A 26,642-nucleotide genomic window follows, 5' to 3' on the forward strand; every position below is an offset into this window, starting at 1 on the left:
TAGGCAAATTGTCCCCTTGGGAATTTGACCGACCGGGAGTTCGACCACTCGATATGACGTGGGCTGACCACCAGGGGCCGGCGCAGAACAAAGGAAGGGCCCGATCAGCCCTGATCGCTGGCCAGGCCTAGGGACCCTAACCGTGCACAAATTTCGTGCACCGGGCCTCTAGCTGTTCATAATAGCCAAAAGCGGGGAGCAGGTAATGTCCATCAACTGACAAGTGGATACACACACTGTGTCTCCACACAAAGGGAAATCGCTGGGCCGTCAGAAGGAATGCAGTTGTGACACATGCTGCAACAAGGGCGAACCTTGGAAACATTTATGCTCAGTAGAAGAAGAAGCCAGTCACAAGAGACTACATTTTTTAAAATATATTTTATTGATTTTTTACAGAGAGGAAGGGAGAGGGATAGAGAGTTAGAAACATCGATGAGAGAGAAACATCGATCAGCTGCCTCCTGCACACCTACTACTGGGGATATGCCCGCAACCCAGGTACATGCCCTTGACTGGAATCGAACCTGGGACCTTTCAGTCCGCAGGCTGACGCTCCATCCACTGAGCCAAACCAGTCAGGGCAAGAGACTACATTTTATATGATCTGCTTACATGAGATGTCCAGAATACGCAGACCTGTGAAGACAGAAAGTAGATCCATGGTCACCAGGGGCCCGGGGAGTGACTGCTCAAGGGTCCTGGGTTCCTTTTCCAGGCCATGAGATTGTTCTAAAACGGACTGTGTTGATGGTGGCACATATCTGTGACGACACTATTAGTAAAAACGAATGAAGTGGTTGGGCGGTGTCCCCGTGCACCAAAAGGTTGCCAGTTCGATTCCGGGTCAGGGCACATGCCCAAGTTGTGGGCGCTATCCCCAGTAGGAGCGGGGGAGGGTGCAGGAGGCAGTCGATCTATCTCATATCTCACATCCATGTTTCTCTCCCTCTTCCTTCCTCTCTCTCTAAAAAAATCAATAAAAATATTTTTTAAAAACAAACTAATAAACTGTACACTCTAAATGGGTGGGTTGTATGGTGTGTGATTTATAGATCAATAGAGCTGTTAAAATATACCCGAAAACCATGTTTGTGGGGGCGACACCCCCCCCCCCCCCCCCCCCCCCCCCCGCACACAGCCAGGCCTGCCAAGCAAGGGGTCTGGTTGTGATGGGACCCTGAGTCTCAGCCCCTGACCCCTATGTGGAACCTCCCAATAGGGTGGGACCAACAGGCTGCCAGGAAACCCTGGTTCGGGTGGGTGTGCCCTGGGGCCTCCCGGGCGCTGCTGCCCTCTGCCTGCCCTTGGGCCCGTTCCCTGCGCCAGGCTTCAGCGCCTTCCTAGCGTGGCCAGGGTGGCCCCGCAGCCCGCGTGGCCAATCTCGAGTTCGTGCGCCAGTGAGTGGCGGTGAGGCCGGAGAGGCCAGACAGGCCGGACTTTGGTCTCCACCCTGCCGGCCACAGGGAACCGGTGAAGCTGGCGTCACCGCCTGCCCTGGGGGCAACCAGGACAAGCAGTTCCCAGGGCACCGACTGGCCTTGAACAAGCAGACGCCTGGGGACCCACTTTGCCCAGGGAAGTGACACTGGACTCTAGAGCAGGGAGTGCCCAGAGCGAGCCGGCTCCTCCACCCGCCTTTCCAGCTAAAGCGCCCCAGGGCCTGAGGCCATCCTGCAGGACCCCTCCTCCCCCACCCCAGCTGGTGGCGCTTAGTGTCCGGGCATCGTTTCGCCGCGTTGGGGTCCATTCCTGGGAATGAGTCTGTGTCCAAACTGCACCCGAAGCCCTCCGCCCGCGGCCGCTCCAGAACGCAGAGGCGCAGCGCGCCTGGGGTTCCAGTCCAGTCGTCCCGGTCCGGGCGGGGCCGGTGTGGGCGGGACGGGGCGGGGCCTATGGGGCTGGAGTGGGCGGGACGTGGGGGCGGGGCCTATGGGTCAAGGCGTGGGCGTGGCCTGAGCGGGGCCTATGGGGCTGGCGTGGGCGGGACGGAGCGGGGCCTATGGGGCTGGCGTGGGCGGGGAGTGGGCGGGGCCTATGGGGCTGGCGTGGGCGGGACGGAGCGGGGCCTATGGGGCTGGCGTGGGCGGGACGGAGCGGGGCCTATGGGGCTGGCGTGGGCGGGACGGAGCGGGGCCTATGGGACCGGGCGTGGGCGGGACGGAGCGGGGCCTATGGGACCGGGCGTGGGCGGGGAGTGGGCGGGGCCTATGGGGCTGTAGTGGGCGGGGCGGGGCCTGAACGGGGCCGGCGCGGGCGGGAGGGCGAGCCCGGGGCGCCCTCTGCCCCGCGCGGATCGCTGGTTTGTTAGTCGCCTTTGAGCCCTGGCCTCTTGCCAACCGGAGCTCCCGAGGGTTTAGAAATGCCGGCTGTTATGATCCTTACACCCCTCGGGTTCTAGTTTCATCTCTGGTTTAGAGGCCGAGACGCTCAAGCACAAGAAGGTGGGTGACCCCCGCGCCCAGCTCCTTCTCCCCCCGCCACCCGGGAGCCCGCACCCCACAGTGAGCCCTCCACCGGGAGCTTTGCACCTGGGCCTGTCCGGGTCTCGCCTGCGCCCGCTCCCTGTCCTGACCGCCACCCTTCACCAGGTTGCAGCCCTGCTTGTCCCTCCCCTTCGGACACGGACACGGACACGCGGGGCGGCAGAGCCGCTGCAGGATTTGGAGCCCAGCGCGGAGGGGGTGGCGGTTTCTGGCTCAGGTGGCGGGCAGCCCTGAGAGGAGCTGGCAGGGTGCTGTGAGGACGCGGTCCATCGCGGGGCTCAGGGTCCCCGCAGGGGGCGGGGGTGCCGAGGCCCTGACCTTCCTCGGCAGCAGGGATGGGCTGCCCGCCAGCAGCCCCAGGGGCCAGGGCGGGCGCGGGCTTTGAAGGTGTCCATCTGGCCTCACTCAGGGGTAGCCGGACGAAGCTCAGGTGGACATGGCCTGGCCGCAGACCCCAGGCTTCCCTAGGCCTGCGGGACAGACACATTCCTGGTGGTTAAGAGTGAAACCATTGGCGGAGATGCTTTCTTAAAATCTGGGAGAGAAACCTGCGGATTTGTAGGGAACAGTGACCGCCGTTTCCTGCCGGGGGACAAGTCTGTCAAGGTGCGTGGGTTACAAAACACTGTCCCCCACATGCACACCTGCCGCCCGGGCCTTCCCTGCAGGTGGATGCGGAGACTGGGGACTGCAGGGCTGTCCATCAGCCAAGACAGCTCCTGTTCGCGAGACAGAAACAGGAACTGGTGGGAATGTGGTGGAGGGAGAGCAGGTGCCTTATGTGAGGACATCAGGGACCCCGATGCCAGCTCCTGCAGACCTGGCAGCCGAGGCCCAGCCTGGGCGAGGGCCTCCCCTGCAGCGGCTGCAGCCACAGGGGCGGGATGGGGCCGGGACCAGCCCAGAGGGGATGCAGGAAGCCGGCCGCCAGCTGGCCCTGTGCTGCCTCCGAGAAGCATCCTGGGTGAGACCTCCGAGGATCTGGGCCACATGCGGCCATTGGGGTCGGAGGACAGGGGTGCTTGCTCCTGCCGGGGCATCCCACCTGGGCCCTCCTAGAGGCTCTGTCTCCTGGACCTCCTCTTGGGGGGCCCCCAGTGAAAGGGGTCGGAGCAGGTGGGGAGGGGCCCTGCCCCCGGCTGCCCCGGTCCTCAGAGGGAAGAAGACAGCGGGGCCAGGCTCTGTGGAGTCGGAGGAGGAAGGGCAGGGTCCAGGGTCCAGGGTCCACGGGGAAGAGCAGGAGGCTCCCGTGGGCCTCCGCCGAAGCTCTTGGCCCAAGACCGAGCCGGGTGAAGGTTGCCAACGGCCAGGTGGCAGGGGCCATGCTGCCTTGGAGGGACTGGCCCCCTGCCTTGTGGTTCTGCCCAGGGGGTTCCTGGGACCCAGGCCGGGGGCCAAAGCTGACAGAGCCCCGAGCCTGGGCTGCAACCTCCCTCCCGGTTTCTGGCTCGATCCCTAGTGGTCAGCGTGCAGGAAGCAGCGGATCGATCCTTCTCTCTCATTGATGTTTCTCTCTCTCCCTCCCTCTTCCTCTCTCTCTAAAATCAATAAAAATATTTTAAAAATAATAACGAGTCCTGGTCTGGCCGCCTGCAGATGCTTCTCTCGGCCACTACGTGGGGTTTCCGGCACACCCGTCACAGCCCACCGTGGGCCCCCCAAGCAGAATGTGTCATCCCCGGGGAACCCACAGCGAACATGTCACCCTTGGGTGTGCACACAGGGCTGCTGCACAGGGCCGCCCTCCAGCAGCACTGGTGCTCCTGCCCCCGCCAGCTGCGCCTCTCTGTGCCCTCAGCCCTCAGAGCCTGGCATCGCAAAGCAGGGGCTCCGGGCAGAAGAGGTGGCCTCTGCCTCCCCCTCCATCCTCTGAGCCGTCTCTCCTCTGAGGAAATCCACTCTGGACTTGGGAGGTGCGGACTGGGTGCTGGAGGGGACCTGGGAAAGGTGAGTCCTGGACTCAGGAAGAGTGAGGGGAGCAGGGGAGCTGGGGCGCTGGGGAGCGCTCGTGTGCCCCACCCCCATCCCCATGCCCCCAGGGAGCGCGTGTCCATCTGATCCCATCTTCCAGGGGAAACCTCTGCAGGTGCGGGTGCAGGCCCTGGGAGGTGTGCCCTTCACCCCTGCGCTGGCTCCTCCCCTCTGCCAGCAGCTGGAGGGCGGGGAGGGAGGAGGAAGGTGAGTCCCACGCGGAAGTCAGGTAGGAGCCGCCTGGCTACACCGGCTCCGGTGCTGAGCCACCTCCATTGGTGGATTTGACCGCGAGGGCTGCCAGCATGCAGGTGAGTCGGCTGCGCTGGGTCCCACCTGTGGCCCCTGCAGCCTCTCTGCCCGCCTGGCCTGGAGAGGGCCCGGGGCTCCTGGGACCCAGGCTGGGGTGCGAAGCGGACAGAGCCCTGAGCCTGGGCTGCAACTGCCATTCTCAGGCGAGAGGAGGAGGGAGCTTTCCTGGGGTCCCGGCGACTCTTGGGGGGTCCTAGTGAGTGAGTGGGGCTGAGATGGGCAGTCATGTCCGCCCACAGGCCCTGCGGCAGGGGGAGGACCCCCTCCCTTGTCTGGGCAGCTTTGCCCTATAGCTATGCCTGAGGGGGAGGGTGCCCTGGCCTTGGGTGGGCTGACCTTGGGTGGGGGGCCAGGGTAGCCCACCGAGCCCGCTGCTCCCTGGGTCCTGCCCCAGGCAGAGGTGGGTTGGCTGAGGGCAAATGGATTCTGGTTTGGGGGGTAGAACAGGGGCTGTGAGGCGGGAAGGTGGGCAGGAGGGCGTCAGGAGGCATCCTTTCTCCCCTCTGCCCAGGGAGAGTCTGCAGGGCCGGGCAGCACCTGGGTGGCAGGGAGAGCGAAACCAGCCTCCCTGGGCCACCTGGGCCCTCCCAGGCGTGGGCAAGAGGCAGCCTCACTCCGCCTCCGCGGGCTGCCCGGCCCTCCCAGAGCAGGCGGATTTGGCCCCGATCCCTGGGGGACACCAGGCTCCCCTGCTGGCCGCCCTCTGTGCTGGTCAGGCCCCTCCTGGGGGCGGGGAGGGGCTTGGGGCTGCTTCAGGTGGGTGGGAGCCGCAGCACCTGGCTTGGCGAAGGGGAGAGAATTAACCCTTTGAAGGGCAGGTGCAGACGCAGCAGCCATGCTCAGCTGCCCAGCCCCCAGCTGGATCTAAGCGCGCTTCCCCGGCCCGGACGCCGCCCAGGGCTCCCTGTTGCCCCCGCCCAAGTCCAGGATCCCCAGCACCTAGCAGTCCTCCGAGGTCTGGCTTCTGCCAACCCTGCAGCCTCACCTCCTAGCAACTCCCTTCTGCTCTTTATGCTTCTGCAAAGCTAGATGCTGAGGACCAAGTCCCCAGGAAGTGACTACCAACTCTCACAGGCGCCGAGTGCCAGGTCCCTAGGAGTAGGACTTGCAAGTCCTCGGAGGTGCTGGGTACTGAGTCCCTGGGAGTACTAAGTACCAAGTCCTTGGAGGTGCTGGGTACTGATCCCTGGGAGTACTAAGTACCAAATCCTCAGAGGTGCTGGTACTGAGTCCTGGGAATACGGAGTCCTGGGAGTACTAAGTACCAAGTCCTCAGAGGTTCTGGGTACTGAGTCCACGGGAGTACTAAGTATCAAATCCTCAGAGGTGCTGGTATGGAGTCTCTGGGAATACTGAGTCCTGGGAGTACTGAGTACCAAACTTTCGGAGGTGCTGGTACGGAGTCTCTGGACACCAACTGCATGCTCTCCTCAGAGCCTGCTTCCCTCTCCCAGGAGCTGCTCCCATGTTTTGCCTCCTGCCAGCCTCTTGCCCCACAAGGCCAAGCTCCAGGCTACCCACCCTGCCCGCAGGTGCCAGCCCCTCCCGACCCCAGTGCCCACTTACACCACACGCTGCCCAGGAGGGCTGCACACAGGGAGGCCACTTCTTCTGCGGGTGTCGGGGACGCATGGGCGGACAGCACACAGAAGGAACGGACAATGCCATGCAGAGGGGTGGCTGCGGGAGGAGGGAGGGAGGGGGCAGGGAGGAGCGGGGGACAGACCTGCTGCAGAAGCTGAGAGGCGGAGCCAGGGGGCGTCTGCTCAGGGAGGGTGGGGGCAGGGATGTCCCCTCGCTGGACGATGACACGTGCTTTCCGGGCTGAGTCAGGAGGGCCCGGGTGGATGTGACCCTCAGAGGTCGTGCGGGGAAGCCCACATGCATCCGTGTGCGGCGGAAGTGGTGTCACACGTGTGCATGTGTCACACGTGTGTGCTCCATGTAGCCCACCGGCCAGGCTCGGTGGTGGTCCCTTCTGCCCAGCCGTGTGCCTGGTCCTGCTGGTGGCCTGGAGCCAGATTGGAAGGGACCGACAGAGGGCACTGCCCAGCCTGACCCTTGGCGGGTAGGGAGTACCCCGAGTGTAAGTGTCTCCCTGATAACAGTCACTGGGACACACTAGACCCACACTGTTTACCTGAAACTCCAATGGCACGAGGCGGCCGGTGCACTCCCGGCAGCCCAGCCGGCTTTGGCTTTCTGGAAGGGGCGTGCCTGAGCGGGGCAGGAATGTGGTTGGCGAAGGGACAGGCTAGCAGGTGGGGCACCCGCAGCACCCAAGTCTCGGCCGTGGGCGACTGGTGTGAGGGCGGTGAGCCGGGCCTCAGGGGGGGGGGGGGCCATGGCAGAAGCCTGGGGCCAAGGGCAGCCATGGTGGGAGGGGGTGCCCAGACCTGCCAGCAGTTGGCGTGAGGCGGGTCCTCTGACGGACACAGCCCCTAGATTGTCCCCCGAAACCTTCCTCCCTGGGGAGCTGCCACCGGGACGCAGGCTGAGGTCCCCGTCACCCGTGCCCACACGGCGTGCTCGGCGCTGTGCGGGGGCAGCAGGATGCTGGGCGTGTGCCAGCAGGCCCTGGGGAGGTGGGGGGGGCGGCCGGCGCTGTCGCGGCCAGGGCTGGAGCAGGTGGGGGATCCCACCTGAGGTCGTGTGGCTCTGGGCTCCGAGGCCAGGGCCCCCGCCCTGCACCTCCGCTCCGGCTCTGACCGAGAACCTTGTCCCCACCCGCAGCGCCTGGCTTCCCCACGAGGGCCCTGGGTCACGTCTCAGTGCCCTGCCCACTCCCGCTCCTCCTGCTGGGGGTTGAGCACGGGGCCCCCTGTTGTAAGGAGTTATACACACAGAGCAGCCCCTTCCCCTCAGCCAGCGCCCGCGCCTGGGCCCTGGTCAAAAGGAGCAAGGCCCTGGCTGGTGTTGCTCAGTGGATAGAGCGTCGGCCTGCGAACCGAAGGGTCCCAGCTTTGATTCCGGTCAAGGGCACATGCCTGGGTTGCGGGCTCGGTCCAAAGTGCAGGAGGCAGCCGATCAATGGTTCCCTCTCATCATGGATGTTTCTATCTCTCTCTCCCTCTCCCTTCCTCTCTGAAATCAACAAAAACATTAAAAAAAAAAAAATGAGGAGGTTGCCCTAACCGGTTTGGCTCAGTAGATAGAGCGTCGGCCTGCGGACTCAAGGGTCCCAGGACTCAAGGGTCCCAGGTTCGATTCCGGTCAAGGGCATGTACCTTGGCTGCGGGCACATCCCCAGTGGGGAGTGTGCAGGAGGCAGCTGATAGATGTTTCTCTCTCATCGATGTTTCTAACTCTCTCTCCCTTCCTCTCTGTAAAAAATCAATAAAATATTTTTTAAAAAACCCGGTCAGTGAAGGACCCCACGTGGCCTGTGGCCACTCCGCCTGGGAGGCCCCCGTCCCACCTGTCCTTGGCCTGTTGGGTCGGCTCAGGTCTGGAGAAGGTCCCTGTGATGTCTTCCATGCTGAGACGGGGCTGTAGGTTTTAGGGAGGGGACCACACACTCCCAGCGCACCCCTGCCTGGTTTCTCCCCTGTAAAGAGACTCCTTGAGCCGCCCACACTCTCCTCATTGGCCACTGAGTGCAGCCCACACAGCAGGAGAGGATGAGGCTGCCCCTCCGGCTTCCGGGCCGCAATAGTAGTGAGGCTCCGAGGATCGAGGATCGGAGGCCTGCACGTATCCGCGTCCTCCCTGGGGCCCGATGCAGCGTCTGTGTGTCTGTCCGGGACCTGCGGGTCCCCCTGGCCTTCGTCTCACGGAACTCGGTCACACGTCACGTTCGGCCGCCACGCCTCGTGGGAGGAGCGGCCGGTTCGTGTGCCGGTGGCAGGATCTGCCCCAGGTGGGGACACCACGGGGCCTCCACCCAGCCACCCGCCGGAGGGAATGCGCGTTATTTCCACCGTTTCCATGTGCCGTTTGCGGCTGTGAGCGCCCTGGCCCTGTCTCCAGCCGTGGCCGGGCTGGGCTGTGGGGTGTCCAATTTGTTTACCAAATTCGCGTACCAGTGTGTGCTCCCGGGCAGCACGGGGGTCCTGCTGATGGCACTGTGGCCCCTGAAAACGTCTGTGACCGCAGGGGTAGCAGGCGGCGGGCACCTCCGGCCACCTGGCCGGTTTCCCGAATTTCCCGAGTCCCGAGTCTTCCCCCGTGCGCGCTCCACGGCTGTGAAACCCCTGCTTGCGCCCTAGTGGGTGTGGCTCCGTGGAGAGAGCGTGGGCTTGTGGACCAAGGGGTCCCGGGTTCGATTCCAGTCAAGGGCACGGACCTTGGTTGCTGGCTCCCCCTTGGCCTGGGCCATGGTCGGGGCGCGTGCAAGAGGCAGCCCATGGGTATGTTTCTCCCACATGTCTCTCTGTCCCTCTCCCTTCCACTCTCCCTAAAAGATCAACGGAAACATATCCTCGGGTGAGGATTAGCAAAAACCAAACAAACAGAAACCCCGTGTGCACAGCAGCCTGTTTTACACGGCTGTCTGTCTGTCTGTCCCTAGGGCTTCAGGAGCCTCTGGCCACCTTTCCAAGGAGCTGCTGCTGGCTGGTTACCTGCCCTGCAGCCCAGGGACGGCCTCCTTGTTTGCTTACTGCCCCCCCTTCTCCCCCCGTTAGAGTTAGAAACATCGATGAGAGAGAAACATCGATCAGCTGCCTCCTGCACATCTCCTACTGGGGATATGCCCGCAACCCAGGTACATGCCCTTGACCGGAATCGAACCTGGGACCCTTCAGTCCGCAGGCTGACGCTCCATCCACTGAGCCAAACCGGTTAGGGCTCCCCCCCGCCCCCGTTATGTTTGAAGCCCCTTGGTGGGGACAAGCTCAATCCTTCTCCTCCACCCCCCACGCCCACCCCACAGCCCCAGGGTGAAGAGAGATTCCAGATCCTGGTGGGGACGGCAGGGGACAGCTACCCGCTGATGGACATGGTCACTCCTGAGGTGAGTCTCTGCTCAGACCCTCTGGGCTTGGCCCCCTCCGTCCCACTCCCCATGCCCAGCCCACGCCTCCCTCCTGCAGCCTGATCGCCCCGACCAGACCCTGACGGACTACGTCCTGGTGGCCGATTATCGCACCCAGAGGGACCCCAGGCAGGTCCACCGGCAGCGGCAGTTCCTGAAGGAGTTGCAGGCCAAGGGCTTCCAGTACAAGGTGGGCCGCCCGGAGCGGGCCCTGGTGCCAGGGGGGCCCGGGGAGGGGGCCGGAGGGCGGCCGTGGTCTGTGCCTGAGGTGAAGGGGCTGGACCAGTGGTTGGGATGGAGGGGGAGGGTCCGGAGGGGGATAGAGAGTCCGCTGGTCCCACCCCCAGGTGAAGGAGGACCAGGAGAAGGTGTTCTTCGGGATCAGAGCGGACAGCAGGATCTTCAGCCTGTACCGCACGCTCCTCATGGAGCCCGAGGGTCCGGCCCCCAGAGTGGACTCAGCCAGGCCGATCACCGTCCCGGACACCACCAGGTGAGCGGCTGGCCCAGCGCCCGCCAGGCGGGTCCCCGCCTGCCTCGCACACGCCTGGTCCCGGCAGGAGAGGCCCCCAGGCGTGGCCTCTGGGCTCTGGTCAGTTTCCACACCTGTGGAAGGGGTGCCGACAGTTCTCACCTCTTGGCGAATTCTGAAAGTCACATGGAACTTAAAGGGTGGGCAGTAGCCCGGCTGGCATGGCTCAGGGGTTGAGCATTGACCTATGAGCCAGGAGGTCATGGTTTGCTTCCCGGTCAGGGCATGGCACGTGCCTGGGTTGATCCCCCAGTGTGGGGCGTGCAGGAGGCTGCCGATCCATGATTCTCTGTCATCATTGATGTTTCTATCTCTCTCTCCTTCTCCCTTCCTCTCTCTGAAATCAATAAAAATACATTAAAAAAACATTAAGACAGGGTGGGCAGGATTCGGAGAGGCCGAGAGGGCCGCCCCCCCATCGCTTTGGCTCTGAGCCCAGAGGCAGACCCCACACCGTCCCGGCCGTCTGTGCCGGCGGATCAGGAGCCAACTCTTGCTCTCGCTCTGAGCACCTGCCCCCCCGCTGAGCCTCCGGCTCTACAGTCTGGTCCCCTGTCCCCCCCCTCTTCCATCACCTGCCCGGCTTACCCCAGGCCCTTCCGAGCTCAGCTGGGCCGTGGGAGTGGAGACTCGCCAAGGGCACTTCCAGCATGTGGATCTGAGGCCATGGAGGGGCTCCTGGGGACGCAGGGGACCGGGCGGGTCTCGGGGAGGAGCAAGGGGAGGACAATGAGTAGAGGCACCTTGATGAGGTCTGGGAGGACCAGGCCAGGGCGAGGGCCCTGGGACAGCCAGGGGACCAGGTCTCATAGGAGAAGGCGCAGGAGGCGTGTGGCTCTCCAGTCAGATGCTCCTTGTGCCGCTTCCTAGCGTTGTGGCCCGGGGCAAGTTACTCACCCTCTCTGAGCCTCAGTCTCCCTAAAGGCAGAAAGGCCCAGGGATGAAAGAGGGTTCGCTCACTAAAGCTGTAGGGCGAGCTCCGGACGTGTGGGAGCTCCAGGGAGGAAGTGCGGTTGGAGGGGGGGTCAGGCCAGGCTTCTGGGGCCCTCGGAGGAGAGGGACCACTCCGGATAGAGCCCCGTCCTGGAGCCACGGGTGGCTGCACCCTGGCAGGATTTAAGGAGGTCAGGGCGGGCTCCCAGAGGAGACCGGGTCTGGGCTCCGGCCAGGTGGTGAGGCAGGCGGGCTGGGCCTCCCCCTGGATGGATGGGGCCTGGACCTGGCTAGTGGGGGCGGGTCCGAGGTTACAGGGAGTCATCCTGTGTTTCAGAATCCGGATCGTCAACTTCATCCTCAACTGCAGGACGGCAGCTGGCGGTGAGGACGGGGCGGGCTGCGGTCAGCGGCCACCAGGGGGTGCTGAGGCGGGAGGATGTGGCCAGGTCCTCCTCCCCTCCCTCCCCTCTGACCCGAGGCCCCTGTGACCTTTAGACACATTCGAGGATTTGGTGAAGGATGGGGTCTTTGAGACCCGGTTCCCCCTGCACAAGGTGAGGGGCTGCCTGGGAGCCAGGCCTGAGGGCGGGGCCGGAGGCGGGGCTCTCACCCAGTCACCTGAGCAGGGGAAGGAGAACCTGAAGAGGACATGGGCCCGTTGGAGAAACATGTTCCGTAAGCAGCCCATCGACGATATCAGGTAACACAGCCCCCGACACACCTGTGCCCCAGCACCCACCTGTGCCCCAGACACACCTGTGTCCCCAGCACCCACCTGTGCCCCAGACACACCTGTGTCCCAGACACACTTGTGCCCCAGACACACCTGTGCCCCAGACACACCTGTGCCTCAGAGATCCACCTGTGCCCCTTAGACACACTGTACCCCCAAAGAGACACCTATGTGCCTACAAACACCTGCACCCCCACAGATACACCTATACCCCGAGCAAATGTGCTGCCAATAGACTCTCCTTGCCCCCCCCATACCCCGTCCGGGCACTGGCCTGTGACGCCACCCCTGGTGGGTGGCCTGACGGCAGCTGTGCCGTAGGAACTACTTTGGTGAGAAGGTGGCCCTGTACTTCGCCTGGCTCGGCTGGTACACCTGCATGCTGGTCCCCGCCGCACTGGTCGGCCTCATCGTCTTCCTGAGCGGCTTCTCGCTGTTCAATGCCAGCCAGATCAGGTGGGGCGGGAGGGAGGGGGCAATGGGGGGTGGGGGGAGCAGGTGGGGTCCCCCCCGAAGGGGGTGGCGGAGGGGCGGGGCTAAACTGGGTGGACGGGGTCACAGATTGGGTGGAGTGGGGTCAGGACAGGGTGGGAACGGCGGGAGGGGGTCAGGAAGAGCTGGACCAGCCAGGTCCCTGCCCCCCCAGCAAGGAGATCTGTGAGGCCCACGACATCTACATGTGCCCCCGCGGCGACCACCGGCGCCGGTACCAGCGCCTCTCGGACACGTGCACCTTTGCCAAGGTTCGCTGCCCCGGAGGCCCCCAGGCCTGGTGCCCACCCTGCCCGCCTGGCTTGCTCCTGCCCCTGCGTGTGGGGCGCCCACGGGGGGGGGGGGATGGCGGCCCCAGCCCGCGTGTCCCTCTCTCCAGCTCACCCACCTCTTCGACAATGAGGGCACGGTGATCTTCGCCATCTTCATGGCCCTGTGGGGTGAGTTGCTGCCGGCGCCTGGGGGGCGAACTTTGCAGGGCCCCTCTGCCCCCCTCGCCGGGGCCGCCCCCCAGGGCCGCCTCTGCCCCCCTCGCCGGGGCCGCCCCCCAGGGCCACCTCTGCCCCCCTCGCCGGGGCCGCCCCCCAGGGCCGCCTCTGCCCCCCTCGCCGGGCCGCCCCCCAGGGCCGCCGGTGACCCCCTCCTCCGCGCAGCCACCGTGTTCCTGGAGTTCTGGAAGCGGCAGCGGGCCCGCGTCGTGCTGGACTGGGACCTGTACGGGTGGGACGAGGACCAGGTGAGCGGGGCCGGGAGGGCTCCCTCCCAGCGGCCGTGGCCGCGCCCGGTCTGTGCTGCGTGTTCTCGCTCGGAGGCGGTTCCCATGCCTGAGGCGTGTGCCCGTGTCTGAGGCGTGTGCCCCGTGTCTGAGGCGTGTGCCCGTGTCTGAGGCATGTCTGGTGCCCTGTGTCTGAGGCGTGTGCCCGTGTCTGAGGCGTGTGCCCGTGTCTGAGGCGTGTGCCCCGTGTCTGAGGCATGTCTGGTGCCCTGTGTCTGAGGCGTGTGCCCGTGTCTGAGGCGTGTGCCCCGTGTCTGAGGCATGTGCCCCGTGTCTGAGGCGTGTGCCGGTGTCTGAGGCATGTCTGGTGCCCCGTGTCTGAGGTGTGTGCCCGTGTCTGAGGCGTGTGCCCGTGTCTGAGGCGTGTGCCTGTGTCTGAGGCGTGTGCCCGTGTCTGAGGCATGTCTGGTGCCCCGTGTCTGAGGCATGTGCCCGTGTCTGAGGCATGTCTGGTGCCCCGTGTCTGAGGCGTGTGCCCGTGTCTGAGGCGTGTGCCCGTGTCTGAGGCATGTCTGGTGCCCCGTGTCTGAGGCGTGTGCCCGTGTCTGAGACGTGTGCCCGTGTCTGAGGCGTGTGCCCGTGTCTGAGGCGTGTGCCCGTGTCTGAGGCGTGTGCCCGTGTCTGAGACGTGTGCCCGTGTCTGAGGCGTGCCCGGTGCCCCAGGAGGAAGTGGCGCTGGAGCTCATTAACTGCCCGGACTACAAGCTGCAGCTGCACCAGCACTCCTACCTGAAGAGCACCATCATCCTCATCCTGTCCCTGCTCATGGTACTCTGGGGGCCTGGGGGCGGGGGGCCCCGGCGGCGACCCCTCTGAGCCCCCGGCCCCCGCAGATCTGCCTCATGATCGGCATGGCTCACGTGCTGGTGGTCTACCGCGTCGCGGCCGCCGCCGTCTTCAGCAGCTCGGCCCTGCCCTTCCTGGAGGACCAGGTGACCACGGCCGTGGTGGTGTCCGGGGCCCTGGTGCACTATGTCACCATCCTCGTCATGACCAAGGTGCGTGGGCGGGGCGGGGGGCTCCGCTGGGGCCCGAGCCCCCCACAGCGAGCCCTCGACAGGGAGCCCTCCATAGGGAGCTCCCCACAGCGAGCCCTCCATAGCGAGCCCTCCGTGTCACCCGCAGGTCAACAAGGTCGTGGCCCTGAAGCTCTGTGACTACGGTGAGAGCCACCCTCCTGGCTGCTGGAGGCGGGCCAGGTGGACCTGGTGGGGGTGGGGGTGACCCCGCCGGCTCGCTGCCTCTCCCCAGGGGCGGGAGTGGCTCTGGGAGACAGCTGAGGGTGGCAGGAGGCCCTGAGGGTCTGAGCAGGGGCGGAGGCGTGGGGCCGCCGTGGAGGGACGGGTGAGGGAGCCGTGTGTCCTCCCAGAGAAGTCCAGGACCTTCTCGGAGCGAGAGAGCAAGTTCACGGTGAAGTTCTTCACGCTGCAGTTCTTTGCGCACTTCTCCTCGCTCGTCTACATCGCCTTCATCCTGGGCAGGTGAGCGCCTCCCTGCTCCTCCCCTCGCCTACCCTTGGGAACGCCTGCTCTCGTATGTATGTGTGTATGTGTACATGTATGTGCGTGTACATGTATGTGCGTGTACATGTATGTGTATATGTGTGTGCATGTATATGTATATATACATACGAGGAGCCCAGGGCACAGAATTCATGCACGGATAGGGCCCCTAGTGGCTGCTGGCCGGGGCCTCCCTTCGCACCTGCCTTGTCCTGGCGCCACCTGCTCACCTGCTCCACCGCCCGTGGGGACGATTTGCATATTAGCCTTTTATTATATAGGATGTTTTCATTTATCTTAGAGAGAGGAAGGGAGAGGGAGAGAAAGAGAGAAACATCAATGATGAGAGAGAATCATGGATCAGCTGCCTTCTCTTCCTCTCCACTGTCGCCCTGGTCACCCACACCCCCTCTGTCCTGCCCCACTCCCCTCCCCCCGCCCCCCATTGGGGGCAGGGTGCTGGGCTCAGCCTCCCGTCCCTCCTAGGATCAACGGTCACCCCGGGAAGACCGTGCGCCTGGCGGGCTTGTGGAAGCTGGAGGAGGTCAGTCTGTCCTGGATGCCCGCCCTGCCCCCCTCCCTCACCTGACCTCCCCCTGCCCCTGCCCCCTCCCCCGCCTGCCCTGCCCCCCTCCTCCGCCTGACCTCCCCCTGCACTGCTCCCCTCCTCCGCCTGACCTTCCCTGCCCCCACAGTGCCACCTCAGCGGCTGCATGATGGACCTGTTTGTGCAGATGGCCATCATCATGGGTCTGAAGCAGACGCTCAGCAACTGCATGGAGTACCTGCACCCGTGAGGACCCCTCCTCCCTCCTCCCTCCTCCCTCGGGCACCCCCTCCCCACCCTCCTCCCCAGCGCCCAGAGCCAGTGCTCCGGGGCCCTCCACCCCCGGCACTGCTCCCTGCCCCCTACCTGGTTCCTGTCCCCCAGGTGGCTGTCCCACAAGTGCCGCTCCATGCGGGGCAGCGAGGCCCGGGACCCCGAGCTGAGGGACTGGCAGCTCAACTACCGCCTGAACCCCGTCTACACCTTCAGCCTGTTTGACGAGTTCATGGAAATGAGTGCGTGGGCGGAGCCGGGGCTCAGGGTGGGGCTGGGGGCGGGGGGGGGGGCGTGGAGCTCAAGGTGCCTCCCCCCCCAGTGATCCAGTACGGCTTCACCACCATCTTCGTGGCTGCCTTCCCGCTGGCCCCGCTGCTCGCGCTCTTCAGCAACCTCGTGGAGATCCGCCTGGACGCCATCAAGATGGTCCGGCTGCAGCGGCGCCTGGTGCCACGCAAGGCCAAGGACATCGGTCAGGGACCCAAGGGGCCTGCGGCGCAGGCGGGGCGCTCGGCGTGGGGCCGGGGTGGCAGGGGGCGCTGGGACCACGCTATTCCCCCTCCCCACACAGACAGCCCCCGGGCCTTCCTGGGTGGTCAGCCAAGATGCGGGTCAGGCCCCGGGAAGGGGCAGGGCTGGCACCCACCTTGCAGATCTGGCTGAAGGGCCCGCAGCCTCCTTAGGGCGCCCAGCAGACAACAGGAGTGGCTGGAGGGAGGGGCGCAGCAGCAGTGGCAGGGACTGAGGGCAGGTGGCCCAGACTGGCCGCACTGAGCCGGAGTGGACAGAGAGCTGGGGGCGGGCAGCGGGCAGCGGGCGGAGGGAGGGACATGTGTGAGAGAGGCCCGAGTCCTGGGCTCAGGGGATCCAGGGGGTGGAGCAGGCCTGGGGGCAGCTGAGGGCCTCAGACAGACCAGGGAGGCAGGAGACCTGAGCCCCTTCCCGCCTATGCCCAGGACGGGGGGTCAGGAGAGCGAAGGCCGGGCTGTCGGCCTTGGCCCAGGCCTCCTCGCGGGGTCTGGCCCTGGGCTGCCATGGGTGCCTTGCCCAGAGATGGGACGAGGCCCCCGACTATCCAGGCTCTCGGCTTGGGGGATGGACGGTGGGGGACGGATGGAGGTGGGACCGGCAGCAGCAGTGGTCACGGCTGGAGGACCCAGACAGCCTCTCCCCACTGCTTGGTGCAGGGACCTGGCTGCAGGTGCTGGAGACCATCGGCGTGCTGGCGGTCATTGCCAACGGGATGGTCATCGCCTTCACGTCCGAGTTCATCCCCAGGGTCGTCTACAAGTACCGCTACGGCCCGTGCCGGCAGGGCGCCCGCTCTTCAGCCGAGTAAGGGGCGCGGCCACACAGTCCCTGGGGGGCTCAAACTGCCCAGAGACCCCAACCACAGCTCAGCAAGGGAGCCCGGGGAAGGGCTCAGTGCTGCCGGTACTGCCTCTGCCCTGCCCTGCAGACCCGGGCTGGAGCCAGGAGTGCTGACCGGGACCCCAGTGGGGGATTTAGGTCCCAGAACCAGCTGTGTCCTGAGCAGGCACTGAACCCCTGCCCCCAAAAGGCAGACCCTCTGTGGCCTGCCCGGCACAAGAGTCCCACCTAAGGCTCCCCTCAGTCCTGGGCAGGGGAGGCAGGTGGTGGCATCCGGAGCCCCTTCAGCCTCCCCCAGGGGCCCTCTCCCACATGGAGGAATGAGGAGGGGTCTGTGGTGACCCACCAGACAGGAATCAGCTCTAGGGAAGCACCCACGCACCCTGCAGCCCAGGCCCGTCTCCTCTCCCCCTCCCGCCAGCTGCCTCACTGGCTACATCAACCACAGTCTGTCCGTGTTCCACACCAAGGACTTCGAGGACCCGGTCAGGATAAAGGGCTCAGAGAACGTCACTGAATGCAGGTTTGGACCCCCGGCCTCCCCATGTGTGCCCTCTGAACTCTTGACCCCTGACCTTAGGTCTTGCCCACACCCCAGGTACCGGGACTACCGCAACGCTCAGGACTACAACTTCTCGGAACAGTTCTGGACCCTCCTGGCCATCCGCCTGGCCTTCCTCATCCTCTTCGAGGTGGGCAGAACTGGGGGGTCCTCCCCCCCCCCCCCCGCCTGCTTGACCGCTCCACTCAGCCCCGCCCCGCCCGCAGCACGTGGCCCTGTGCATCAAGCTGGTGGCCGCCTGGTTCGTGCCGGACGTGCCGCAGTCGGTGAAGAACAGCGTCTTGGAGCAGAAGTACGAGGTGCTCCTGGGCAAGCTGCGCGGGGGGCCGAGGCAGCTGTGGGGGCCGGGCCTGGGCCCGAGGGCCACTCCTGCCTCCAGCTCCAGCCTCCGGAGCACGGACGTGTAAGGGACCCGGAGCTGCTGCTGGCACCGGGCAGGGCCTCAGCCGCCACCGCCGCCTCCACCCTGCTCGCGGCCGTGTGTGTGTGGAGGGGGGTGTAAGAACGCTCACATGTATGTGGGTGTATGTGAGGGGTCCTGGGAAACCTTGTATATGTGGGGTCCTGGGAGGCCCTGTATATGAGGGACACTGGGGGGTCTGTGTATATGAAGGGCCCAGGAAGGCCTGTGTATATGAGTGGCCTGGGGTGGCCCCTGTATATGAGGGATCCTGGGGGGGTCTGTGTATATGAGGGGTCTAGGGAGGCCTGTGTATATGAGGGTCCCGGGGAGGCCCCTGTATACGGGAGATCCTGGGGGGGTCTGTGTATATGAGGGTCCCAGGGAGGCCCCTGTATACGGGAGATCCTGGGGGGTCTGTGTATATGAGGGTCCCGGGGAGGCCCCTGTATACGGGAGATCCTGGGGGGTCTGTGTATATGAGGGTCCCGGGGAGGCCCCTGTATACGGGAGATCTTGGGGGGTCTGTGTATATGAGGGGTCTAGGGCACAGTGGGCAGCACACTTAGCTATTCCATCTGTTAGGGCTCAGGCTTGGCCCAACCCTGGCTTGAACTCTGGGTGAGCACTGCCCCCCATACAACGGAAGGGGGTGCAGGCACAACACAGGAAAGTCAGCCGTTGCTGGGCCCCCTCTGGCTTCTGGGCCCCATCCTGTCCCACCCCCTCCCTGGCTAGTCAGAGGCCCCGGCCCCACCTCTCTGGCTCCCCTTAGCCAGCAGAACTTTTTATAATAAAATAAAACCTCTTTGTGCCAACGTTTGGGCCTCTTGGTGGATTGTGTCTACCCTCGGGCCTAGGTGGGAAACTGAGGCCCAGGTGGAGAAAGGTCTGGGTGTGGTAGCCTCCTGGCCCTCCTCCTCTGGGTTTCCATGAGCTTCCAAGTGAGAGGCACCTTTCTAGGGTCCTACCCTCCCTACACCTGGGATTTGGGGGCTGGAGTCAAGGCAGGCTTCCCGGAGGAAGAGGAAGAGCTGGGGAGGAGGAGCAGAACCGCAAACGGTGACCCGGTGACCCTGGGGACGGTGGAATCTCCAGGGAGTCCCTCCCAGGCGCCCACTCTCAGGGCTGGGTGGCGGGTTTGGCCTCTGCCCCAGGCCTGGCCGCTGGGCGCCAGTCTTGAGTGCCAGCCTTGGGCGCCAAGCGAGACATTGGGTCCGCCCTCAGCCTGGGCGATGGGCGGGACTGCACCTGTCGCGCCGCCGGGGCTGTCGCGCTGTGCACCTGACCCAGGTGAGCCGCCCCGCCCCCGCGGTCGCGCGCGCCCCAGGCTCGGCAGCAGATGAGTGGCAGTCACGGCCCAGACCCACGGGGGTGAGTGGAGGTCGCCGACTCCCAGAAGTCGGACCCAGGCCCGGTGCTCGCGGAGCCAGAGGGGCACCTTGCCCCAGGAGCCTCCGGGCGGGCGCGGTCCCGCAGGAAGCGGCTCGGAGCCGGGCTGGCTGCCCGCGTCGCCGGAAGCCCAAGCCCGTCCGCGCACCGGCCTCTCGGGCCTTCCCGCTGCGTCCGGCGCGAGCAGTGGCTTCCTAGTGAGCTTTGCGCAGGAGAGGGAGGGGGCGCCGGACCTCCACCAACGCCCCACACCCGGACCTTAGACCTGAGACCTCCCAAGGCCCGGGGGCGGGGGGGGGGGGCGGGGGGGGGCGGGGGGGGTTGGTGAGCGGCCGGAGAAACGTGCAGGGGGCGCGGCGCACGGTCGCCGGGCGGAGCTCCTGCCCTCGCGCGCCCCCGCCCCGCGCGCTCCCGCCCTCTGCGCGCGGCTCCCGCACCTGGAGTGTGGGGTCCTAAGTCCACCCCGGGGAGGCGGAGCGCGAGCTGTGGGGCGTGTGGCGGGGAGGACCGGGCTCCTGGGCCCGGGACAGCAGGACGGAGCCCTCGGCCCGCGTGGCCACAGCCTCCGATGCACGCTCTTTGCTTCGGGAGAGACGCCGGGGCGCAGAGGGGCTGCGCGCCCCGCAGGAGGGGGAGACGCTCGGAGACCCTGGGTTCTGAGCAGCGAAGCCGGCGGCGGGCAGGGGCTTAAGGGCGGAGGAGTCCGGGCTTTCCGCGAACCACGGCTGTGGAGCCAAAGGTGCTGGGGCGCAGGGGGCGCGCGTGGGTTCAGAAGGGCTGCTGGTGAGGGCGCCTGAGGCCACGTGGGTTTTTCCGCTCCCCTTGGAGGGAGGGCCTGGGAGGCGAAGGAGGATGAGGTGGACGCTAGTAGAGGGGACAGTCTGGCTGGAGCGTTGAAATCCCGCGAGGCTGGGGGTGGGGGGGACGGAACGGGGGGGGGGGGCACCCGGGGAGAGCTCAGCTCAGCTCTGCTCTGCCCAGGGGCCTCACATCTACTAGCCTCCAGGCCACTGGCACCTGGAGGAGAGGCTAGGACAGCTGATCCCTCCAGCGGGCCCAGGCTCGGTTCTGTGGGACCCTCACCCAAGGTTCTTAGAGGCCACGGTGGGGTTGGCAGGGCTGGGCCGGGGTCAGATGAAGGGTGTATGAAACCTGATGCATTTAAGATGCTTCTCTGGTGGCCCCGCATGGGTGAGGGTAGGGACACCTGCTGCTAGGCCCTGAGTCCCAGGTCAGCCTGGGGCTGCGGGCTGCCCCCCACCTGGCCTCTGCCAAGGCCCCTGTTGACTTCCTTGCCTGGAAAAGGGAGCACTGTTCCCCCCGCCACTCCCACTCCCCCACCCCTGTCCCCCACTCCTAGCCGGAAACCAAGGTCCACAGGATACCTCAGCCCACTTGTGAGTTTGGGGGCTACACCGGAGGGGACCAGAGAGCCCCGCTCAAGGCCCCATTGTTGGCAGAAGTTACTGTAGGACCCCTCCCCCACCAACAGGTCAGAGGTTAGAGCAGGGGTGGGCAAACTTTTTGACTGGAGGGCCACAATGGGTTCTTAAACTGGACCGGAGGGCCGGAACAAAAGCATGGATGGAGTGTTTGTGTGAACTAATATAAATTCAAAGTAAACATCATTACATGAAAGGGTACGGTCTTTTTTTTTTTTTTAGTTTTATTCATTTCAAACGGGCCGTGGGCCGTAGTTTGCCCACGGCTGGTAGAGGCACGGGGCTGCTCACTTGTGGGGAGGACTGGAGACTCGCCCACTGCCCTGGTGTGGTGTCTGTGAGGTCTGTAGGCAGCAGGCCACACTGCCCAGAGGCCCTCCTGTGTGTGTGCAGGACGGCCCGACGGGGGTCTCCTCTCCAGGACCCTCACGTTGCCTGGCCCCAGCCTCTGCATCCTCCCGGCACCTCAGGCCTGGCCCCGGGAAGCGGTCGGGCCCAGAGGAAGGAGCCCTTGACTCAGAGTTACAGGAAGAGTGGCAGGCGGCGCGGGCGGGGCCAACCCACTGCCCGCCCGCCTGGAGGGGTGGCGCCTGGGTGGGGTTTAGGGTTAGGAGAGGATGTGACTGCGCGGCCAGGAAGCTTCGGAAAAGTTCTGATTAAAATACACACACAAAGCCAGGTCCTCGCCCTGCTGGGTGATGGGTCTCCAGCAGCCAGTGGGACGGGGCCGGGGCCTGCCGAGCGGAGTTGCTCCCAAGCACAAGTCAATGACTTCCATGACCAGCGTTGCTAGCAGGACCGGAACCAGGTGACTGGGCGCCCTCCCCCCTCGGCCTGCTGCTCTGCGGCAGCCTGAATCCTCACCCACTGAGGCCTCCCCGGCCTGAGGCCTGTCCTGGGTCAGGCCTGGCCGAGGGGAGGCCTGCAGCATGTGCCTGGGAGAGCGAGGGCCAACAGGAGGCTGCTGTGCGCCAAGGGGGTGGTTCATGTGTGTGGTGGGGACATGCAGGTGCTCCTGGCTGCGTCCCTGGCAGGAGCTGTGCCCGTGTGTGCCGGGTGTGCCTACTGTGTGGGCCCCAGAGGGCTGGAGGGTGGGCAGTGTCCACGTGCGCACATGGGCTAAGGTGGGAGCTTAGTGCAGGTGTGTGTGTGCAGTGGGGCGGGGGGGAGGAGGGTGTGCAGAGAGCCTGTGCAGAAGAGGGGTGTGAACGGGTGAGTGTGCAGGGCAGGCCCGCTCCTGGCCTCATGAGGGTGCCAGAGAGATGCCCACTGTTCCATCCTGGGCCGTCACGGTGGCGGCCCTGGGGCAGGTGAAGGTGAGTCGAGGGCCCGGTGTGAGGGGCTCAGAGAGACTCTGTTCTGGTGTCTGGGTGCCCCGCTGCCATCCCAGAGGCAGCCAGTGCACAGCGCTGCTTGTGACCGAAGTTACATGTTAACTCGTCCTGTTCTTGTTTAACTTGCTCTCTGGGAATGGCGGCAGCCTCTGACCCATCCTGGCAGCCTGACTGACCCACCACAAAGACAGAGAGCGAGTCCTGCCAGCCCTGGGGTCCAGCCTGCTCAGCTGAGGAGCCGTGGAGCCAGGGGTGGCACCGTGCCCGGCTTGCTCGAGGAGGCCCTGGTCAGACCATGGCAGGTAGATGGGTCAGAGGGACGGGCACGGGCCCCGCTTTACCTCCAGCACCTCCCTGGCGCCAGGCTGCCATGTAGCCCAGACTCTGCTCCCCCGCCTCCAGGCTTGTGGGGGTGGGCGCTGCTGGGGGGCCCAGGGCGCGGGCGGGGAGAGCGGGCTGCTGGGCACCGTGCCATCAGGCAGTGGCTGTGTGCTCTGACCCCTGCTCATGCTCAGTCCATTGATTTTAAGAAGAGAAGCTCAGGTCTCAGGAGGTGGAAAGGCTTGCCTGTGGTCAGCAGAGGGTTCTGGGACCCTGGCTCCCATCTCAGGTGGAAGGTGCTGGCACCCCCAGCACCCCAGTCCCCCAAACCACGGTGCCCACACTCACTACAGCTCCCCAGTGGGGGTGGGGCTGAGGCCTTGCACCTGGGGCTCTCGTCCTGGATGGATGAGCCGTCAGATGCTGGGGCCCCATTCTCCATGGGACTCGCGGATGGACATGGTGTGACCACCAAGCAGTCCAGGCCACTGGCCGGCCTTGTGGTTCCTGGCCCTCAGACTGTCTGTGGACAAGGGGGGCCTGGTGTCCTGAGCGCGGCTAACCCTCTGGGTCCTCTCTCTGCAGGCGTCTGCGACAGGCCCCCCAACTTCCTCTCCCCTTCCGGAGACCAGACTCTGGGGCCTCCCCTGGGCAGTGTGGTCACGCTGAACTGCACGGCCTGGGTGGTCTCTGCGCCCCAATGTCCCCTGCTCCCAGTCCGGTGGCTAAAGGACGGGCAGCCGCTGGGCAACGGCAGCCATTATGACCTTCATGAGGACGCCTGGTAAGAGACCACCCTGGACACCCATGGCCAGTGGCCTCTCTGACCTACACCCTGGTCTGTGACCACCTGGACATGGCTGGGGAGTGACCTCCCGGACATGACACAGCACAGTGCCCCTATGGACACAGACGGAGGGTCAATGACCGGAGGGACAGGCGGCCCCGTAGACACTCTGCACACCACCTGGGACCATGGGTGCCAGCAGAGTCCTGAGGCCTGAAGGAGGCACCGGCCATTGGGCCACGCTTGGGATCGGAGCACCCCAGGACCCAGGCCCAGGATTAGGGTGGCTCGCTAGACAGATCCATACCCACTCCAGGTTCTGCCGCTTCTCTCAGCTCATGGCCCATGAGCTGCCCAGGAGGCCACACCTGCAGGCTCTCGGCATCCCGGACAGGCGGGGCTCCGGGGGTCCCCTGATGCTCTTGGGCCCCTGCTGAGAAGTTGGGGCCTGGTCTCCTCAGGGTCAAGGCCAACCTGTCAGAGGTGCTTGTATCCAGTGTCCTGGGGGTCAACCTGACCAGTGCTGAGGACTACGGGGCCTTCACCTGCTCCGTCCAGAACGTCAGCTCCGCTTCCTTCACTCTCTGGAGAGCTGGTGAGGGGGTACCCGAGTTGGGGATGGGGGGGCGGGGGGCTGGGAGCCTAGAGGCTGGAGGGGGTGGTGAGGGGACAGGGGCTCAGGATGCAGCTCTGTCCCCAGCCCCAGCAGGCCACTTGGCCGCCGTGCTGGCCTCACTGCTGGTCCTGCTGGCCCTGCTCCTGGCCGCCCTGCTCTACCTGAAGTGCCGACTCAACGTGCAGCTCTGGTACCAAAATGCCTACGGGGAGGTGGAGATGAACGGTGCGTGGGCCACGGTGCGTGGGCGGACGGCCTGCCCGGGGTCAGCGCAGGGAGTGGCTTCCGAGGTGGGGAACAGGGACGCACCGGCCATGCAGGGCTCCGGTGAGCACGCTGCGGAAGGAGGGACTCCACGCGGGTCAGGAGGCCCCAGGGCCTGGGTCTGCTGCCCGGGTCCTGGTTCGAGGGCTCCCCTCGGCATCCTGTACTGGGGAGGGGCCGTGAGGAGAGGGTTAGGGGCCCCAGGAGACAGCGCCTGGGGTGCAGGTCTGGGCCTGGACAGCGGCCGAGCTGACCCGCTGCCGTCCGCAGACGGGAAGCTCTACGACGCCTACGTCTCCTACAGCGACAGCCCCGATGATCGCAAGTTCGTGAACTTCATCCTGAAGCCGCAGCTGGAACGGTGTCGGGGCTACAAGCTCTTCCTGGACGACCGCGACCTCCTGCCGCGGGCAGGTGCGGGGCGCGCTCGGCTCCCGCCCCGGACCCAGGCCCCGCCCTACGCTGCCTGTCCCCCGCCCCCCGCCCCCCTTCCTTAACCCAGGCCCCGCCCCTCCACCCCTTCCTTAACCCAGGCCCCGCCCCTCCACCCCTTCCTTAACCCAGGCCCCGCCCCTCCACCCCTTCCTTAACCCAGGCCCCGCCCCTCCACCCCTTCCTTAACCCAGGCCCCGCCCCTCCACCCCTTCCTTAACCCAGGCCCCGCCTCCCGGGCTCCGGGCCCCGCCCCCTCCCGGGGCCCCGCCCGCCTCGCCTCGGACGCGCCCTGCCCGCGGTGGTCCCAGCCCCTCCCCGGTCCCGGTCCCCGCAGAGCCCTCGGCCGACCTCCTGGTGAACCTGAGCCGCTGCCGTCGCCTCATCGTGGTGTTGTCAGACGCCTTCCTGGGGCGGCCCTGGTGCAGCCACAGCTTCCGGTGGGTCCCGCGCGGGGGGGCGGGGCGGGGGTGGGGGGTGGCCCGGTGCGACCTGCTGACGGCCCCGCGCCCGCAGGGAGGGCCTGTGCCGGCTGCTGGAGCTCACGCGCCGACCCATCTTCATCACCTTCGACGGCCAGCGGCGCGACCGCGCGCACCCCGCGCTGCACCTGCTGCACCAGCACCGCCACCTGGTGACCCTGCTGCGCTGGCGGCCCGGCTCCGTGGTGCGGAGAGAGGGGGCGGGCGGGGGCGCTCTGAGGGGCGGGGGTTCCGTGGCCGCTGCCCCGGGGGCCTCCTGTGAGGTTCCAGGCGCCAGTGAACACGCCGCGGGTGTGTTGTTGGGGGCCCTGGGCCGGCGCCTCCAGTGTCTGCATCGCCCGTGCGTTCCCACCCGCTAAGCGCGTCCCCACCTTGGCCCCCAGACGCCTTCCTCCGATTTTTGGAAAGAGCTACAGCTGGCGCTGCCGCGGAAGGTGCAGTACAGAGCGATGGAGGGAGACCCCCAGACGCGGCTGCAGGATGACAAGGACCCCATGCTGATCGTGCGGGGCCACGTCCCCGAGGGCCAGACCCTGGACCCCGAGCTGGACCCCGACCCCGAGGGGGACCTGGGTATGTGCACCCAGCCCCACCCCAACCCTGGGACACTCGGCCCGTGCAGGGGGCTGCACAGGGCTGAGGGGCCCAGGTGGGGGGACTCGTCCCTGCCCTCTGGGGATGGGCTGGACCCCCCAGGACCCCCTCCCCTCACGGCTTCTTTCTCAGAGGCGCTTGGGCCTGAGGCCTGGCCAGCGCCTCCGGGACCTCCAATGTCACTACTCGGGAGGGTGAGCAGGGAGCGTGGGCTTCAGGCCTGGTGGTACCCCCAGGTGTCCGCGGGCCTGTCTTTGGGGAGCCGTCAGCTGTGCCGCACGCAAGCAGGGCCTCGCTGGGAGAGGGCCGGGGCAGCGAGGTGGACGTCTCGGATCTTGGCTCCCGGAACTACAGCGCCCGCACGGACTTCTACTGCCTGGTGTCCAAGGACGACATGTAGCCGCCCCTCGCCCATCCCCCGGGAGCCGGACCTGGAGCCCCTGGGGGCGGGGGTGGCCCCAGTGCCCCTCCTTGTGCCAGAAAATAAAGTCCTTTTGGACCCTACCTCTGCCTTGTCCTGTCCTGTCCTGGGCAGGAAGGGGGGGTGGTGCACTGTGTTGGGTGGGGCACCTCTTACTTCCATCTCGGGCTCCCCAGGGCCCCCGACGCCTCCCTTTTTTCATCCCTGTGGCCTCACAGTCACCAAATCGGGCTGTCCACTCCCACCCTCCCTCTCTCCCTCCTCCCAACCCTCCCTCTCTCCCTCCTCCCAACCCTCCCCCTCTCCACCCTTCCCACCCTCCCTCTCTCCCTCCTCCCAACCCTCCCCCTCTCCATCCTTCCCACCCCCCCTCTCTCCCTCCTGCGCCAGCTCAGGCACGTCTTGCCGGAGCCTCCTTGGGTCCCCCTGCGTGGGGCAGTGTGGAGTCCCCAGTCCCCTCGGATGCAGACGGATCCCGAGAAGTCAGGCCCCTCAGAGGCTGGGGTGCTGAGCTTTGCGGAAGGAGCCCTTTGTTGTGAAAATATCAGTGGGAGCTTCATAACCAAGGGGCCCGGCTCAGTGAGATGGGGGAGGGTCCCAGCCTCAGATGGACAGCTCAAGAGTCCCTGGTCAGGGTACTCCCAGCCCCAAGGGAGGCAGGGCAAAGAGAGGTGTTGGGTGCCTTTG

At 65.9% G+C, this 26,642-nt stretch overlaps 2 protein-coding genes across 11 annotated transcripts; both read left to right on the forward strand.

Moving 5' to 3' along the window:
- The first annotated feature begins 4,647 nt into the window (after positions 1 to 4,647).
- Positions 4,648 to 18,688, forward strand: ANO9 (anoctamin 9). Of its 4 annotated transcripts, XM_036295672.1 has the most exons (23): positions 4,648 to 4,768; positions 9,643 to 9,723; positions 9,803 to 9,934; positions 10,092 to 10,237; positions 11,547 to 11,593; positions 11,708 to 11,766; positions 11,839 to 11,912; positions 12,267 to 12,401; positions 12,592 to 12,688; positions 12,817 to 12,877; positions 13,091 to 13,173; positions 13,876 to 13,980; positions 14,046 to 14,210; positions 14,338 to 14,374; positions 14,582 to 14,693; positions 15,201 to 15,258; positions 15,410 to 15,507; positions 15,646 to 15,776; positions 15,857 to 16,009; positions 16,725 to 16,872; positions 17,330 to 17,431; positions 17,507 to 17,600; positions 17,677 to 18,688. In XM_036295672.1, the coding sequence occupies exons 1-23, from the start codon at positions 4,763 to 4,765 to the stop codon at positions 17,875 to 17,877; spliced, it is 2,325 nt and encodes a 774-aa protein (XP_036151565.1). In that variant the 5' UTR covers positions 4,648 to 4,762; the 3' UTR covers positions 17,878 to 18,688. The 4 variants fall into 4 exon arrangements, with proteins under 4 accessions (XP_036151565.1, XP_036151562.1, XP_036151563.1 ...); XM_036295669.1 differs by having other exon boundaries at positions 11,708 to 11,912; XM_036295670.1 differs by having other exon boundaries at positions 9,821 to 9,934; positions 11,708 to 11,912.
- Positions 18,689 to 19,090: 402 nt separating this feature from the next.
- Positions 19,091 to 26,031, forward strand: SIGIRR (single Ig and TIR domain containing). Of its 7 annotated transcripts, XM_036295674.1 has the most exons (10): positions 19,620 to 20,001; positions 21,384 to 21,512; positions 22,185 to 22,340; positions 22,945 to 23,143; positions 23,608 to 23,741; positions 23,847 to 24,440; positions 24,796 to 24,898; positions 24,975 to 25,125; positions 25,324 to 25,513; positions 25,771 to 26,031. In XM_036295674.1, the coding sequence occupies exons 3-10, from the start codon at positions 22,334 to 22,336 to the stop codon at positions 25,932 to 25,934; spliced, it is 1,542 nt and encodes a 513-aa protein (XP_036151567.1). In that variant the 5' UTR covers positions 19,620 to 20,001; positions 21,384 to 21,512; positions 22,185 to 22,333; the 3' UTR covers positions 25,935 to 26,031. The 7 variants fall into 7 exon arrangements, with proteins under 7 accessions (XP_036151571.1, XP_036151569.1, XP_036151570.1 ...); XM_036295678.1 differs by lacking the exons at positions 19,620 to 20,001; positions 21,384 to 21,512 and adding an exon at positions 19,091 to 19,163; XM_036295676.1 differs by lacking the exons at positions 19,620 to 20,001; positions 21,384 to 21,512 and adding an exon at positions 19,134 to 19,244.
- Positions 26,032 to 26,642: the final 611 nt, after the last annotated feature.

Source organism: Myotis myotis, unplaced genomic scaffold (genome assembly GCF_014108235.1).
Source record: "Myotis myotis isolate mMyoMyo1 unplaced genomic scaffold, mMyoMyo1.p scaffold_m19_p_27, whole genome shotgun sequence".
Taxonomy (NCBI): domain Eukaryota; kingdom Metazoa; phylum Chordata; class Mammalia; order Chiroptera; family Vespertilionidae; genus Myotis; species Myotis myotis.

Coding starts and splice junctions, on each gene's coding strand:
- SIGIRR (XM_036295678.1), top strand. Junction 23,742..23,846: donor CTTCACTCTCTGGAGAGCTG/GTGAGGGGGTAC, acceptor CTCTGTCCCCAG/CCCCAGCAGGCCACTTGGCC. Junction 24,899..24,974: donor TGGTGCAGCCACAGCTTCCG/GTGGGTCCCGCG, acceptor CCGCGCCCGCAG/GGAGGGCCTGTGCCGGCTGC.
- ANO9 (XM_036295669.1), top strand. Junction 11,594..11,707: donor CTGCAGGACGGCAGCTGGCG/GTGAGGACGGGG, acceptor TGTGACCTTTAG/ACACATTCGAGGATTTGGTG. Junction 15,259..15,409: donor GCTTGTGGAAGCTGGAGGAG/GTCAGTCTGTCC, acceptor CTGCCCCCACAG/TGCCACCTCAGCGGCTGCAT.